The sequence below is a fragment of the Mastacembelus armatus genome, chromosome 14 (assembly GCF_900324485.2).
Source record: "Mastacembelus armatus chromosome 14, fMasArm1.2, whole genome shotgun sequence".
NCBI classification, from domain to species: Eukaryota; Metazoa; Chordata; class Actinopteri; order Synbranchiformes; family Mastacembelidae; genus Mastacembelus; species Mastacembelus armatus.
This window is the reverse complement of record NC_046646.1, coordinates 23,529,962-23,547,035: the sequence shown is the minus strand read 5'-3', so window position 1 is coordinate 23,547,035 and position 17,074 is coordinate 23,529,962. Positions and strand designations below refer to the sequence as shown.

The window sequence follows — 17,074 nt, the reverse complement described above, 5'->3', positions numbered from 1 at the left end:
TTGGATTTGCTGCAAGAATCTATTAACTATGTTCTGCAGCTCTAACAGTGTCATTATCCCGGGGTGAGTTTGTGAAAACACAGCAGGGAAGGAAGGAAGCATCTTCACACTTGAGGCAGAAAGTGTCTGTATTGTCACAGACGGAGCTCAAGGCTCAGTGGACTTTCACTTTACTTCAGGCGTCATCATTCTCAAGGCTTGTCAAATAAAAATCTAATTGATCTCAATTCATTTATTGGCCAAACTTACTTCTTAATCTCCACCACAGAGATCAGAAACTAAACAGTCACAACACATTTGTGTAGTTTTGCCCGAGTGTTAATGAAAGCAGCCTTTTAGCTGCATTATGGTGACAAACATGTAACGTAACCAAAGCTCAGGCTGTAGCAGCTCCTCATACTGTTGTTACTGACACGTTGTGCTAACTGGTGGATGGATGACAGCCCAGTCACTACACCTCACACCCCCACACCCGCTGACGTCGACCTGCACAAAGACAGATCACAGGAATCTTCCACTGCCAAATCTCCCAACCCCCCTGAACCCACACTTCCACCAAATTTTGGCCCAATGAGGGAAAAGTTAGGAAATGAGGCACCACAACAGCCTCGGTCTGCTCCTCAGATCCCTGGAGTCTCACATTTAGCCAACTAACTGCAAATGGGAAACGAGCTAACTGCAAATTGAATGTCGCCTAACAGAGGGGTCTGGTGTGAAAGACGGTAAGAGTAGCAGGTTGACTTCCTCCAGAAAAAAACAAGGTGCTGTGGCAGCATCTTTTTTAGGGTTTGTGATTTGAGATAATCTGCAGAGGAGGAGTGAGTGAGTGTGTGTGTTAGTGTGTGTGTCCTACAGATTATCAGAAAGACGACAGGCCCCGATCTCCAGGTTGTGTTTTTGTTGTGGCTCAGCAGAGGAGAGTCTCTCACACAGACCTGCTTCTGGCTGCTGGGTGTTTTCTTTCCATCCCTCCTTGGCAGATATGGAGGCTCTTGGCTGGATTATCTGTTTCCCCACATCTCAATCCCTGTAGGCCTTTTGTTGCTCACCACACACACACACACACACACACACTGCAGAACACACCCATAAAACAATATCAGATCATTACCAGACCCAAACACACTCCGCTGAACGTCTTATTTTGTTTTTAATAAAGCTGTCATGAAGCTGCGAACAGCAGTGTTGGTTTCCACACACTCCACCGTCAGCAGACTGAGAGAAGGAACAAATTAGAGATCCAGAGACCACAGTGGTCTTCGAGGGACCCCAGGGTGTCCACTTCAAATTGGGAAACAATTTAGCAACAAACCCAGTGAAGTATATTTACACAGCACATTTCATTCCAGGGGAGCTTCATCCAGCTTCACATTAAAGTGCATTAACTAAGAGTCTCCACACAGTTCGGTAACTGCAGGTAGAAGCTGGCCCAGTGGTTTCTGACAGCCAGCCACGGACGAGCTGTCTGCAGCTCAAGTGGGAAACCAAGAGGCGACTCTTTAGTTTGTTTAGCACAGACAGGAAAGCTTTTACCTTTCCCTCCCTGATAGGGGGAGAAGTGAAAGAAAGAACATTTGAAAGAAAAACATTGAAAGTGAGTGATGAAAGCAAGATGGCGACTGGGACTGTGCAGTGTGGCTGGACCTCCATCCTCCTCCATCCTCCTCCCACCTCCCCTCTCCTTTATCGTCTGAACCTCCTCCGCTTCTCCTGCCGAGGGCGACAACACCGGCGCTCCATCTCCACTTTATCAGCAGTGACCACATTCACAGAGCACGAAGATGAATCGGCGGAGGGCTGTGCAGCCACGCCAGTGAGCAGCAGGAGCCAAGTAATCCCCAGTCTCTAGTATCACAGGACTTCAAAAAGAGCAACGGTATCAGGACTAATAAGGGAACCAGACTGGCCCGATTACAGATACACTTTTTCTCTGGCTGCTGTAGACCTGCTCCATTCTCAAGAGAGTCAAGAGAAATGAAAGGAAGCACCGCACCTTCCCTTCACCTGGCCGGTGTCACAAGAAATGATCTGGAGGCTGCAGTGCTGAGTTCCAGCGAGGATCACACAAGACGTGTTTGCATGATAGATGAAGCGTCACAGCGTGAAGACAGTTGTGACATTGCTCCCTGTGTGCAGAGAAGCTTCTGGAGCCTGACTCCTCCGACTAACAATGAGATGTAACACAGCAGAATTACTGTATCAGGGCCACAGGGCTGCTGTTTGCACTGACAAACAACAGGTCTGGCACAGCTGGACAGGCAGACGGTGCCCTCCAGGTGCACGAGGGCCTTACAACCCCACACAGCTACTCTGACAAATCAACTGTCGCCATCTGAGAAAACTCATTACTGAAGACTGATGGTTCGGGCCATCCAGAGTTAAAACGCAACAGGTGTGGAATTAAGAGCCTAACGTCATAGAGAAGCAGCGCTGGCTGACCGTTTTCACGCCACAGACGGTTTGTAGCTGCTTCTGATCCAGAACATGCCTGAGGAGAAGCTGCAGGTGGAGCCGCTGTTTTGCAGGACTTGGTCTTTGGCTGGGGAGGAACGAAGGAAGAGGTGGAGGAGGGAAATAAAGATCTGCTGCTAAAAAGCTGCAAAGACTGAGTGACATCCTGACACTGGCTGAAACTTTCACCTTCTCACCTCATCCATCTACTCAGGTTTTATATTTCAACCATTTTAACAGCAGCGACATAAAGGAAAGCGAAGTGTCGCAGTCCTGACCTCACAGCTAGTTAGCCAGCACAGCTTTTCCTGCCTCTTGCTGTAAACAATTTAGATTTTAATTATTTCAGAGTAAGTTCTTCATCTCATTTCATACAACTGCTATATACAGGTTGGATATGTATTTACTGTAAGAACATCTAGCATCAGCCCAGTTACCAGGTCAATAGGAAGTGACTCTTCACATTGAAGCAGCTTCCTCTAGGACAGTGCAGAACATATTTCTCAGAAATATAAAATGTCCCTGTCTTGAGTTCTGGCTGGAGAAATGAAAGCCAACAAGCTACAGCAGACGTTCATAAATTAAGGTTCCCGGTTTGTGAACTTTCCACAGTGTGCCTGCCTTAAGGAACGAAAAGTATGACCCACTAATATTTTTAAAACATGACGTTCTGCTTTTTCACCTTTTATGTGTCTTCAAACTGAAATTCCCTTCTCGGAGAATAATACGTCCTAATAACATGTGAGTAATTTCTAAAGGTCACAACAGCAGCAAGTCATTCCAGACATGTCTGAGAAACGGCAGCAGACAGAGCCAGCCGCCCTCCAGCTGAGAATGACACTGGGTAATGTCTCGTATTGAAGGTGCCAGGTTGGAGCTCTCATCCAGACACAGACCTGACCACGGACGTTTGTCTTCTCCTGACAGGCCGACTCCTTTTAGGGCCAAAAGGCTTCTGGCTCTTTGACGCCACAGTCTGAAGTTGGGCAGAGAAGTTCCTTAACAACAGAGCAGCTTGTCAGACAGCCAATCCTGGAGCAGCCACACACACACACACACACACACACACACACACACACACACACACACACACACACACACCCGCCGCACAGTGAATATAGACGCTCACTTACTGTTTCTGAGAGCCATTTAGCACCTGCTCCTCAGTCAGTGGAATAAGACCGAAGCCATAAAAGCCGACAGAGTCTTCTGAGGCAGGCAGGTAGAAGACACCAGCACTTCAGGCATCCAGAGTCTCAGTCAACAGCTTTCTCCATTTTTTTCCTTCCTCACCCATTTAATGTGCACGTTTAGAAGTCGTGTCTGCCAAGGAAGATCTTTACTGTGGGTGTTTCAGAGGTGGTGCTTTGTGGGAACAATCCTCATGTTCTGAATACATGCACTATATTTACCTTCTTAAACTAACCACGGATTTAACACCTGTCTAAAACTGAGTCAGTCTAACCAGTCAGTCAGTCCTGCAGTAAATCCTCTACTGTCAAAGTGATAATGTTCAGTTTCTGAACCTGCTGATTCATCTGGATCATCGTTTCGGAGGCTGCATGACGCAGGTAACAGCCTGACCTGTGACCTATCATCCCTTTGAACCTGAAACAACCATCTGCTGCTGCTGTGAACGTCAAAACTGTCCAAGCACCTGCAAAGACAACGTGCTGGCAGACACAGTGACGCTCGGGCTGAGTGCACGCAGACCCCAACCCGGCTGCAGGTAACGAAAACTGAGTTACAGCAGAAGCACCTCTGGGTGTCAGCCCTGTGACAGGCTGCTGATCTGTCCAGGGTGGACCCCACCCATCCCCACCCCGAATGCACCAGGATGAGCAGTAGATGATGGACAGATGGGTGTATGAGCCTAAAACTGACAGAGAGCAGAGACCAGAGCCATATTAGCTCAGACGACAGCTTGTATTAAATCAACAAGTCTGAATGGTCACTCCACGTGACGTTAATAACCACTGAGCCAGTTAAGCCTTAAATAAAGAAAGAAATGAAAAGTGATCTGCTCACCAGCTTCACTTCACTGACTCTTCTACATTATGGAGGCTGGGACTGCGTGCAGCCGTGCAAACGTGTAAATCCTGCAGCGGCAGTGAGCTACACACTGACTGTACGTCTACAACACCAGTACATGGGTGAAGTGCTGCCCACACTTACGTACTCAACTGTTCTTCCTCTGGGGTGAAAGTGGGAAGAACAGAGAACATGTGCAACATAGAACGATTGATCGGTTCCTCACGACGATCAACGCAAATCCCAGAACGACCAAAGCCTCTTCAAGCCTGAACAGAAAGACTCTGACATCCATTATTCAGATCTTTGTTGTTGTTGTTTTTCTGCAGCATAATGCGGATGTGTTTGTGTTTGTGTGAGTGCAGTCACAAATCAAATCACCAACGCTCAGAGATGCTTTGCTTTCAGCATGCGGGAGCTGGGGATGTCTTCATTAGCAGTTTCACTTCTCATTCTGCTCCATCAGACCATCAGTGAGTCAGAACTGAATGAAGCAGTGGTCAATCTGACATGAAAAATGGATAAGACAAGTCAGGGGGAGTTATTTTCTCACAAGGATCTCCGTCCTCTACACTTTCCCTGCTGCCTTAGTTAACAGAAGGCAAACACATAGACATGCCAAGTGTTAATCATTCAGCCTTAACTGTCTTAGCTGTTTGCCTTTAAGCACTTTGCTGTGCAGTGAACCCATCTATGCCATTTGCATCCACATTCCTCTGTGCAATAAAAGCTCTTAAGTAAGTTTCCGCTCATTCTCCTGCTCAGTAATCTTCCTTTTCCCTACACAGCACATTCACTCAGACATATGCAAGCACCAACACACAATTCAACAAATTTAACCCCAAACATATACAACATGCACTGTTGCCTCACATCAAGAAGGTTCCTGGTCTGAAACCCATCAGGGGCCTTTCTGTGTGGAGTCTGCATGTTCTCCCTGTGCTTGTGTGGGTTTTCTCCAGGTACTCTGGTTTCCTCCCATGGGTGGATGGAAACCAGTGCAAAATCAGGTCTAACCCAGGACTCATGTTAACCATATTAAACCAGGACAAAAAGACTAAACCAGGACTAGACCAGGACTAAATCATCTGTCACTCACAGCACAAACTGTCTTATCTGCAATACGGCAACACCAGTGGGACAAACCGACCATGAAACTTAATGATCAGTGCTCAAGTAAATTTACTGTTACTGTTACTGTTACTGTCCACCTCTGTATGTGAGGTAGTTAACGTCAGCTACCCAGCGGTATATAAAGTACTTCAAATTAGAAGTATATAAGGTAGTTGACGTCAGCTACCCAGCGGTATATAAAGTACTTCAAATTAGAAGTATATATGGTAGTTGACGTCAGCTACCCAGCGGTATATAAAGTACTTCAAATTAGAAGTATATATGGTAGTTGACGTCAGCTACCCAGCGGTATATAAAGTACTTCAAATTAGAAGTATATATGGTAGTTGACGTCAGCTACCCAGCGGTATATAAAGTACTTCAAATTAGAAGTATATAAGGTAGTTGACGTCAGCTACCCAGCGGTATATAAAGTACTTCAAATTAGAAGTATATAAGGTAGTTGACGTCAGCTACCCAGCGGTATATAAAGTACTTCAAATTAGAAGTATATATGGTAGTTGACGTCAGCTACCCAGCGGTATATAAAGTACTTCAAATTAGAAGTATATATGGTAGTTGACGTCAGCTACCCAGCGGTATATAAAGTACTTCAAATTAGAAGTATATAAGGTAGTTAACCTCAGCTACCCAGCGGTATATAAACTACTTCAAATTAGAAGTATATAAGGTAGTTAACCTCAGCTACCCAGCGGTATATAAAGTACTTCAAATTAGAAGTATATATGGTAGTTAACGTCAGCTACCCAGCGGTATATAAAGTACTTCAAATTAGAAGTATATAAGGTAGTTAACGTCAGCTACCCAGCGGTATATAAAGTACTTCAAATTAGAAGTATATATGGTAGTTAACGTCAGCTACCCAGCGGTATATAAAGTACTTCAAATTAGAAGTATATATGGTAGTTAACGTCAGCTACCCAGCGGTATATAAAGTACTTCAAATTAGAAGTATATAAGGTAGTTGACGTCAGCTACCCAGCGGTATATAAAGTACTTCAAATTAGAAGTATATAAGGTAGTTGACGTCAGCTACCCAGCGGTATATAAAGTACTTCAAATTAGAAGTATATAAGGTAGTTGACGTCAGCTACCCAGCTGTATATAAAGTACTTCAAATTAGAAGTATATAAGGTAGTTGACGTCAGCTACCCAGCGGTATATAAAGTACTTCAAATTAGAAGTATATAAGGTAGTTGACGTCAGCTACCCAGCGGTATATAAAGTACTTCAAATTAGAAGTATATAAGGTAGTTGACGTCAGCTACCCAGCGGTATATAAAGTACTTCAAATTAGAAGTATATAAGGTAGTTGACGTCAGCTACCCAGCGGTATATAAAGTACTTCAAATTAGAAGTATATAAGGTAGTTAACGTCAGCTACCCAGCGGTATATAAAGTACTTCAAATTAGAAGTATATAAGGTAGTTAACCTCAGCTACCCAGCGGTATATAAAGTACTTCAAATTAGAAGTATATAAGGTAGTTAACCTCAGCTACCCAGCGGTATATAAAGTACTTCAAATTAGAAGTATATAAGGTAGTTAACGTCAGCTACCCAGCGGCATATAAAGTACTTCAAATTAGAAGTATATAAGGTAGTTAACGTCAGCTACCCAGCGGCATATAAAGTACTTCAAATTAGAAGTATATATGGTAGTTAACGTCAGCTACCCAGCGGCATATAAAGTACTTCAAATTAGAAGTATATAAGGTAGTTAACGTCAGCTACCCAGCGGTATATAAAGTACTTCAAATTAGAAGTATATAAGGTAGTTAACCTCAGCTACCCAGCGGTATATAAAGTACTTCAAATTAGAAGTATATAAGGTAGTTAACGTCAGCTACCCAGCGGTATATAAAGTACTTCAAATTAGAAGTATATATGGTAGTTAACGTCAGCTACCCAGCGGTATATAAAGTACTTCAAATTAGAAGTATATAAGGTAGTTAACGTCAGCTACCCAGCGGTATATAAAGTACTTCAAATTAGAAGTATATATGGTAGTTAACGTCAGCTACCCAGCAGTATATAAAGTACTTCAAATTAGAAGTATATATGGTAGTTAACGTCAGCTACCCAGCGGTATATAAAGTACTTCAAATTAGAAGTATATAAGGTAGTTAACGTCAGCTACCCAGCGGTATATAAAGTACTTCAAATTAGAAGTATATATGGTAGTTAACGTCAGCTACCCAGCGGTATATAAAGTACTTCAAATTAGAAGTATATATGGTAGTTAACGTCAGCTACCCAGCGGTATATAAAGTACTTCAAATTAGAAGTATATAAGGTAGTTAACGTCAGCTACCCAGCGGTATATAAAGTACTTCAAATTAGAAGTATATAAGGTAGTTAACGTCAGCTACCCAGCTGTATATAAAGTACTTCAAATTAGAAGTATATATGGTAGTTAACGTCAGCTACCCAGCGGTATATAAAGTACTTCAAATTAGAAGTATATGAGGTAGTTAACGTCAGCTACCCAGCGGTATATAAATTACTTCAAATTAGAAGTATATATGGTAGTTAACGTCAGCTACCCAGCGGTATATAAAGTACTTCAAATTAGAAGTATATAAGGTAGTTAACGTCAGCTACCCAGCGGTATATAAAGTACTTCAAATTAGAAGTATATATGGTAGTTAACGTCAGCTACCCAGCGGTATATAAAGTACTTCAAATTAGAAGTATATATGGTAGTTAACGTCAGCTACCCAGCGGTATATAAAGTACTTCAAATTAGAAGTATATAAGGTAGTTAACGTCAGCTACCCAGCGGTATATAAAGTACTTCAAATTAGAAGTATATATGGTAGTTAACGTCAGCTACCCAGCGGTATATAAAGTACTTCAAATTAGAAGTATATATGGTAGTTAACGTCAGCTACCCAGCGGTATATAAAGTACTTCAAATTAGAAGTATATAAGGTAGTTAACGTCAGCTACCCAGCGGTATATAAAGTACTTCAAATTAGAAGTATATAAGGTAGTTAACGTCAGCTACCCAGCTGTATATAAAGTACTTCAAATTAGAAGTATATATGGTAGTTAACGTCAGCTACCCAGCGGTATATAAAGTACTTCAAATTAGAAGTATATGAGGTAGTTAACGTCAGCTACCCAGCGGTATATAAAGTACTTCAAATTAGAAGTATATATGGTAGTTAACGTCAGCTACCTAAAAAGGGCCAGTCCGCAGAATTAAAGAACGTCTTTAAACAGCTGTCTCACCCAGCACAGTCTGTGTCTGAGTGGACCAGAAGGGAAAATGAGGTCTGTGTGGGGGCAGCGTTGTGCGAGATGACTTGTTGCCGTCTGCCTAACCAACACAATGCTGCCGTCGTGCATTGTCCCAACCAATTTGTTGCCTGCACCGTTATCTTGTCTCCTCAGAAGAGATTGGAAAAGTAGCAAGAAAGAAATAAACAGTCATTTCTTTTTTTCCTGGGTGGCGGTAAGGGGTGATTCAGTCACAGATACACGCCTGACGGCCGAACTCGTCGTTTCCATAGATATGAAAATGAACATAAGCTCTGTGCAGGTAGGAACATGTGCCGGAGGAAGCTCTCATTGTGAAGCGACAGCAGAAACACTGCATGAACCAAACAAAAGCTCCCAAACCTTCGGCGGACACGAAAACAACAACACAAACGCCACTGGGGCTTTAGTCTGAACTGGGCCTGCAGCAGGAAGAGGAACAATGACACTAGAGGTGCACATGGGATTAATTAAAGAACTAAGACGAGTAATCGGCTTATGAGCACCGGAAGGTACGGGTTGATGTGGTCTGACAAGGTAAAAGAAGAAAGTTAGTGAATTTTCATTTCCCAGTGGCTGAAACTGAAAACATGAAGGTGCGTGGGTGAGACGTTTGTTGAGGATCATTCAGAGGGTGAGAGCTGATACTCACCAACAATCCTGGTGCCATAAATACGTTCAGTCTTCAGACTTTCAGACACAGTCTCAAAGTCTTTACTGACTCACGGCGTCAGAAACTCCTAGGATAGTAGGATGGACTGTGGTTTACCTTTATGATAGTTTAGCATAAATAAATGTTTACGTTGCATCTGTTCCCACCTGGACTTACTGGAGCACTGTCCCCACCAGAGTCCAAGAGCTAGCAGGAACTAGCATGACCAGAAAACCAGTACTCCCAGATGCCTCAGCCTGAAAGTACTAAAGTGCTACCAGTATTCGCAGCAAAATGCTGGAAAAAAGCTAAAATGATTTGGCGTCTTATGGAGAAGTCAGTTAAACTCCACTGGAAGTGTTGCTGCCTCAGGATGAGACTGGTTTAACGAACACACTTTAAAACCACAGGCTCCACGAGAGCAGCAGGGAGTCCTGATAAGCTCCCCTGCTCTCTCAAAGTGTACAGCGATGTGATAAGAAAAGCAGCCATTTTGGGTCTTTGTGTGGCTCTCAGGTGGCCTCAGTCCTCCCCGCTCGCCTCCCCCCTTCTTCCAAGATAATAAAACCAACACAATAAATACTCTGGAATGTGGGACTCTGGCTTTTGCCCACAGCATATTTCTCCTCTTTTCACTGCATTTCCTTTTCAAACCTCAGGTGCTTTTCATTGTGGAGACGCAGGCGGCTGTTTCTGAACCCCGTCAACACGGGAGACCCGATGGAGGTTCAGCTCTGGGTGGTCAGACCTGCAGAAAACTTTATTGTGTGTAGAATATTTCAGTCTGGGGGAGCGATGAGGCTGTTTTTATAGTGTCACATGTTATAACCTGATATAAAAATGTTTTTTTTAAAGCAACTTAAAGTCACTAAGAGCAAACAAAAGAATAAATGAAAGATATTATGAAAGGTAAGTTCATCTTAAACATTATGATACAGAAATATCACTGTCACTATCTACAAAAGAGGAAGCACCTCACGTGTCTTCTATCATAAATACATGTTTGGGATTTGTGACAAACTAAAATCAGCTATAAAGTCAGTGAGTGATGATTTAACTGTGGTTCATGTCTCACCACAGGTTGAACCACTGCCACAGCCCTGAGTCTGATCAACGTCCCTGCCAACCTGGAGTACCACCTCCTCCCCTCAGGGCCACTGCAGCCGTACGGGCCCTGTCTGGGGGCTCTGGGGCTTGTCAGGCCTGTTCTTGTTGGTCTGAAAGGTGCACAACAGCTACAATCTGAAAAAGCAAAAAAACCCAAAAGGCTCAGTGTGGATTTCTTTGCCTGGACCGATCGAGGAGACTCCACTGCCACTTATTAGCCCTAACGTTGCTACTATAAATGCTAACATGACCACATGACCAAGTGAGAGGAGAAAGTCTTTTTGTGTGCACTGCAGAATCAGCACCACGTGATTCATTCTGCTCCTTTGGGTCCAAAACATTAAGTTACCACACAAAGTGCAGGACCAAATCTCTGTGTGTGTGTGTGTGTGTGTGTGTGTGTGTGTGATTTCCAGGTTCCCAGCCCAGTTTCCTCTCTTGGCTGTTTAGTTTGGCACATCTCTGATCACTGCAGAATAAACACCAGCCTTCACGCTGATTCTTTCTATCACATTTGGCTCCGTGCCTCTGTGTCCCTCTGCTTTCTCATTTTCAGTTTTAATCATCTTTATCCCTGAGAACCTCTTCATTACGTGAGGCTGTTTGACTGTAAAATCACTGGATAATTTGTTCTCTGTCTGTGTGAATAAACAGCTGGAGCTTCTATGTCTGCTCTGACAGGTAATTCAGCTTTTTATGTTTCTCTGCCTGAAATTCCACCGCTCTCCCTCAGCTTCACCTTGGCTGCAAGAACTGCTAGTTTTCTGCTGCGTCTCGTGTTTAAAATGATTTATTTACAATGCAAATGGCTGTTAACAAATTAAAAGAGAAACAAAGACGTGCAAATATAGTATTTTCATTGACCGATCAAAGTAAAAAGATCAGATGAAACCCAGACGTTTCCCAAGTGCCAAAGTTTAATTGCAGATTTTATTTGAAATTCTAACACAATAAAACTCTTACAATGTTCTTTCTGCACAGACTGGTGCAGCATGGTGGCCTTATAAAACCTGAATACGCCCTGTTACATTGCAGCGTCTGAGCCTGATGAAGAGCAGAAACAGAATGACTTCAGTCCATAAAAAAAATCCTGTAAATCTGTCTTTAATCAAAATGTCCTTTTAGGGCTCTGACAAATCCAACAACTCACCAAAAATACACAATAGCCTTTCAAAGCAAAGTCCAAATTCTTATCAATACTTTGGAATAAATTATCTATAGATATTTGTCCAGGTGTCACCACCTATGATTAAATTCCAGTTTGCACCTGGAGATGATGTTTGGGTTTCTGGAGATGAGTCTGCCCAGGCGTGAGGAAAAAGTTATGGCAGAGTTTAGACAGTGAGTCTGGCAGAGGTTTTGTTTGACACAGCGCGACCCGCTGTTTGAGTGGAAGACCATATCTGGACGGGGAGGTATGACAGTGTTTTGGCAGCAGCGTAAATATTAGAACGGGCTGATGAAGAAGAAGAAGGATCGGGAGATGCTCCTGTGGTGGACGACAGAGTGACATGTTCTATGAGACCAGGTTCACGTCACACAGTTCGGTCAAGAACAGGAGAGGTTTTCCATATGGGGCGTAGGAAAAGTGACATCACACTCAACTGAGTGAAACAAGTTTTTTCACCCCCCACTGTTGTCGACCCACACGGACGCAGGCGAAGACAAGCTGGGAAAGGCTCATGACAGATGAAAGGAAAACTCATAAAGCACCTTGGAGTTGACTTAGTGACTGATCCTGGGGGGGCGTGCAAAAACCACTACAGCAAGAAAAATCATATCAGTGAAATATTGTGAATCCCTGAATTATGTCCAACGGCATCAATGAAATAACTGGGTCGTATGTCGATTATTTCGCAATACCAATCAGATAAGGATCGCTTTAACCGATTCTTCCAATTGGATTGATATAAAAATGTACCAGCATTATACAAAACCTAAATAACCTCCTGGCTGGTCAGCTAAAAATGTGACGCATGACGCATTTCACAGTTTACTGCTGTGTCGTTCCTTAAAAAAAAAAAAACAGGATTGCATAATCCATCTCAGCCAATCAGTGAGCACGACCACACTCTGCCGTCATTCGTTGATTTAATCCAAACACACACAGCTGGAGCCAGGTATCAGCTGTCTTATTAAAACCAGCTGTCTGAATAAAACACACACACACACACACACACACACACACACACACACACACACAGACACGCTCATCTGTAGTACAGTCACGCACCTGTACACAAATGCACACAGGTAGTCCAAGACTAATTCCTTGAGGCTGAAGAACCCAGCAGTGAGAGTCTGGACGTGAACAGGCAGCACGAGGATTACTGGACTCCTCAGGTCATCACCGCAGTTCACCGACACCCCTGAAGGCGCAGTGGCTGTTTTTGAGATTTGCAGCATCGTGACTAAAAGCTTAGAAACCTGCCTCCTCCTGCAGCCTGCTGACCGGTGACATATCACAGTACTGAGTCTGTGTGGGTGAGAACAGTGGGACTTTTACAGTCACTGCACTGTTCATCACATAATAAGTGGTTTTATTTGGCCACTTCTCACTGAAGGAGTTGGAGAAAATAGTCCATCTACTCACTTACTGTACTGTAAATACAATATGTACACATCTGTATATATTGTTCCAAGTAAAAGTCCCACATTCAAAGGATTACTGCAGTAAAAGGACAAAAGTATCAGCTTTTGAAGTAGCCAAAGTAAAAGTACACCACACTATTTTGATTCATCTGATTCAAGTTATCAAATAAACGTAGAGCAGGAAAAAGTACAAGGTTTCGCTCTGACATGTAGTGAAGTCCAAGGATGAAGTAGTACTACATGGAAATAAAACATAGAGGTACTCCAGTACTGCACTTAAGCTTAAGCTTTGGGACTCACATCAACACTTTCTGATGTTTTGCAGAAATTCACACGTCAAACTTCAAACTAAGTTAAATTCAGTTGCAATGAACTAAATAAAACAAACAAACATTATTAGCTTTTCCCTCACGTTCACACCTGGGACGTGCTCAGCACATGGCTGCAGGTGGAGGTCCGGTACTCAGGTTCACCTTGACACGTTCACAGTCGGTTCAGAGAACGAACCTTCCAGACACACACGTTGCTGCAGATCGACCTCCAGGAAAACAAAACACACCCAGCTTCAGCTTAGCCGCACATCGTCTCCTCATTCACAGCGCAGCTCTGCGTGTCGCCAGGCTCACTAATCTGTGAAAAACCTGCCTCGTGCTAACGGTGACAGAACAGTGGCAGACTGTGTCATGAAGCTCTGTCACCTGAGCTCAGGGGCTGTCAGGTGAAGAGAAACTCACGCTGGGATTCCTGAAACTTTCCCACACAAATTTCCAGTTAGCACGGTGAGAACGGACACGTGCTCAATGAGACATGAAACCACAACCGGTCACAGCTGCGGTGCACACGTCTTTTGTGGAAAGTGTGAAAGCATCAGGAGCAGATCAGGTGAAAGATGTTCAGTGTGTCCAGAAACAAAACCACATTAAAAGGACCATCCACCTACACTGGGCGACTCGGTGCATGTTCAGCTCCAGCACCAAGGCTGTGCAAGGAATTAGTGAGGATTTAAAAATTAAACACAGCTCAGGATCATTTTTATGTTTTAAGGCCTTAATTCCACTAATCAATGCAGGCAGCAGTGGAAAACCTTGGACCTTCTATGAAAACTACTGTACACACGTACACACACACACACACACACACACACACACTGACAAAAACTCAAACAGTTTCTGTAACTGTGCCAGTTTGCACAAAACTGACCTTTTCCTAAATATAATGCTGCTGTAACTTTGTGTGGACGCCTGTTGCCAAGATGCCAACCGGCTGAGTATTTACACGGACTCACCCCACAGCCTCCTCTCCCTCACGCTCCTCCAGAACACATCCAGAGCCCTGTTGGTGGAGTCTTTCACATGTTCACTCAGGGATCTTCTCAGTGAGGTTTTTACCTGCAGAGTCTGAGCCATATTCCATAAGTTCAACAGTCACATGTCCGCACTGCAAAAGAGAAAGGACACCTTGGGTTTCTGACCCATGAGGGCAGCGTGTGCTCAGTCACGGCGAACGTTTGACTTAAGAGTTCAGCAGCGTGAGGAAGGAGGAGGAGGAGGAGGAGGAGGAGGAGGTGGAGGAGGGCTGACACTTGATGCAAAAAGTCTGCATGCAATTTGTGAAACTGCTCCGTCCTCGCTGTTCCTACACTTCCCTCCTGCGAGAGTTGTGTGAGTGTGTGTGTGACGCTAGGAGGAAGAGAGTGTGTGTGAACAGCTGTTTATGTGAGAGTGTGTTTTCAAGAAGATAAAAGTGAAGCAGAGTGAGACGTGTTTTTTCTCTGTGTGTGTGTGGGAAGTTTAAGGACTCGGCCGGTGTAAAGACAGGAAATGACATCTAACCAGTACACACACACACACACACACACACATTTGTTTTTATGCCTCATGAGGACTTTGCATTGACTTACATTCATTTCCTGAAGACCTGCTCTAACCCCAACTCTGAACCTGGTCATCACTCTAGACTGTGATGGGGACCAGTCTCCAATGAAACCATCTTGGACTTAAAAATGCTTCTTGACTCCGATCTGTCCAGCCCAGATTTGCTTTGCAGCCTTGGAGACTTGACTTTAAATTAATTTAATCAACTTGTGGGTTTGACTAACTGGAGACTGGACCAGGACTTGTGGTGGCCTGACGCTAAACTCGACACTTAGCTTCAACCTATTGCAAACATACGACAGGCTGTGACACCTTCTGAGCCAGAACTAGTTTTGAGAATTATCTCAAATGGCTTGAGGTTTAATGTGGACTGGTCCTTAACGACTTTAACTGCACTAGTTGGACTCAAACTACTTTTGAGAGACTTGCTTTAGATCAGTCCAGACGTCAATTTACGTGACTCAGATTCATCTCACATGACTTGATATTCAACTTGAAGTCTGTAATATCCGAAGACTTGACTTTAGTGTTAAACATCTGTCCACAACTCCAGATGTGGCTGAGTGGTCTTACATGATTTGAGACAGATTTTAGATTTGACTTGGATTAAGTCTCAGACCCAGTTAAGTTTCTTTTACCTCAACAAAGTAAAAAAGGAGTCTGGAAAAGTAAAGGAACTCAGCAGTGAAAAAACAAAACAATGGTTAAAGATGTGGCACATTAGAGGAACAAACCAAGACCCAACGAAGTCTTAGCCCGTCCCTGATGCAGTTAGCTTTAAGGAACCACCCAGGCATCAACACGCACGTCATCATCAATGCTAAAATCTGTTTTAATACACTTCCTCTCTTGGGAAAGAGGACAAATAAACAGTGAGGGTCATGACTGCCAGGAAAGAGGAGGAGGACAGAAATGGAGGGAGATGATGATGAATGGGAGGAGGAGGAGGAGGAGGAGGAACAGAAAGTCAATGGGTCACATCCCTGCAATTAAACCGAAGTGGTTTAATTCTAAGGAAAGAACCTCGGCACTTCACTGAAACTGTCTTTATCACCAACTATCACAGACGGCCAAGTTCTGTGAGTTCTGTCAGTTTACACCCAATCTCCTCGTTTCACACGACAGTCGACACTTCAGTCGTGAACTTCAAGCTAAACAGTGTTTTTGTTCCGTCACTTACAGACCCAGACTGGAGGAGGCTGCAGCTGAAACTTACTTCACCGGTCGTCATGTTCACACATCAATGAATCTGTAGAGAAATAATCAAAAGCAGCAGCCGTCAAATAAACATCAGCAAAAAATAAGAAAAATCACTTCCTGCTTTAAAAATTAGGACTGGAAGCCGTTTTTTTTTTTGTTTTTTTAATGTGTTTATTTCTATGTCTGAATGTTTTTTTATTTTAATTCCTGCCTGTGTTACTTTTAACGGTGAATTACTCCATGTATGACCTGTGCTATACAAATAAACCTGCTTCGTTTTTAGATTGAAGCTGTATAAGACGGAGGGTTTTAAATCTTCGTTTCTAACAGACGACCCAGTTTCAGTCCATTTAACGACCACGGAGTAGCTGCTATCAGTCGGTCTCATCGTAAAAAGGGGTCGTAATACTATCGAGGCCCTCCCTCGGTCACCTGAGAGCTAATTTTGGCCAATTTTGTTTTCATCAACAGATTTCCTGTTAACTGGCACTGTCATTATGTCAATTTACTTCACCAGCTTCTAGCAAATGGAAAGAAAATGCACATTTATGCTCCCTGAAGTCATTTAATGAGTGTCAATGAAGTTATTCTCATTAACAGATTTAACAAATTCCAATAAATAAATTCAGTTTGAGGCTAAAAGAAAAGCCAAAGGCTCCACATTTACCAGGACATGTGTTTGTGGGACTAGTTCTGGTCGACATGTTTTGTCTAATTTCTAATATTTAATGAATGATTAATAAAAAATCTCATTGATAGTCTGTGGTTGCC

At 43.3% G+C, this 17,074-nt stretch overlaps 1 protein-coding gene across 2 annotated transcripts in view; it reads right to left on the bottom strand.

The window, feature by feature from the left end:
• The window catches only part of LOC113142733 (rho GTPase-activating protein 7), a 65,080-nt gene extending 50,353 nt beyond the window's left edge, over nt 1–14,727 (bottom strand). Inside the window, exon 1 of one of the 2 annotated variants that reach the window (XM_026327916.2) lies at nt 14,515–14,727. In XM_026327916.2, coding sequence (XP_026183701.1) covers nt 14,515–14,635 — 121 coding nt within the window. In that variant the 5' untranslated portion in view covers nt 14,636–14,727. The remainder of the gene's footprint in view (nt 1–14,514) is intronic. The other variant, XM_026327915.2, reaches the window with a different exon arrangement.
• Between the last annotated feature and the right edge of the window lie 2,347 nt (nt 14,728–17,074).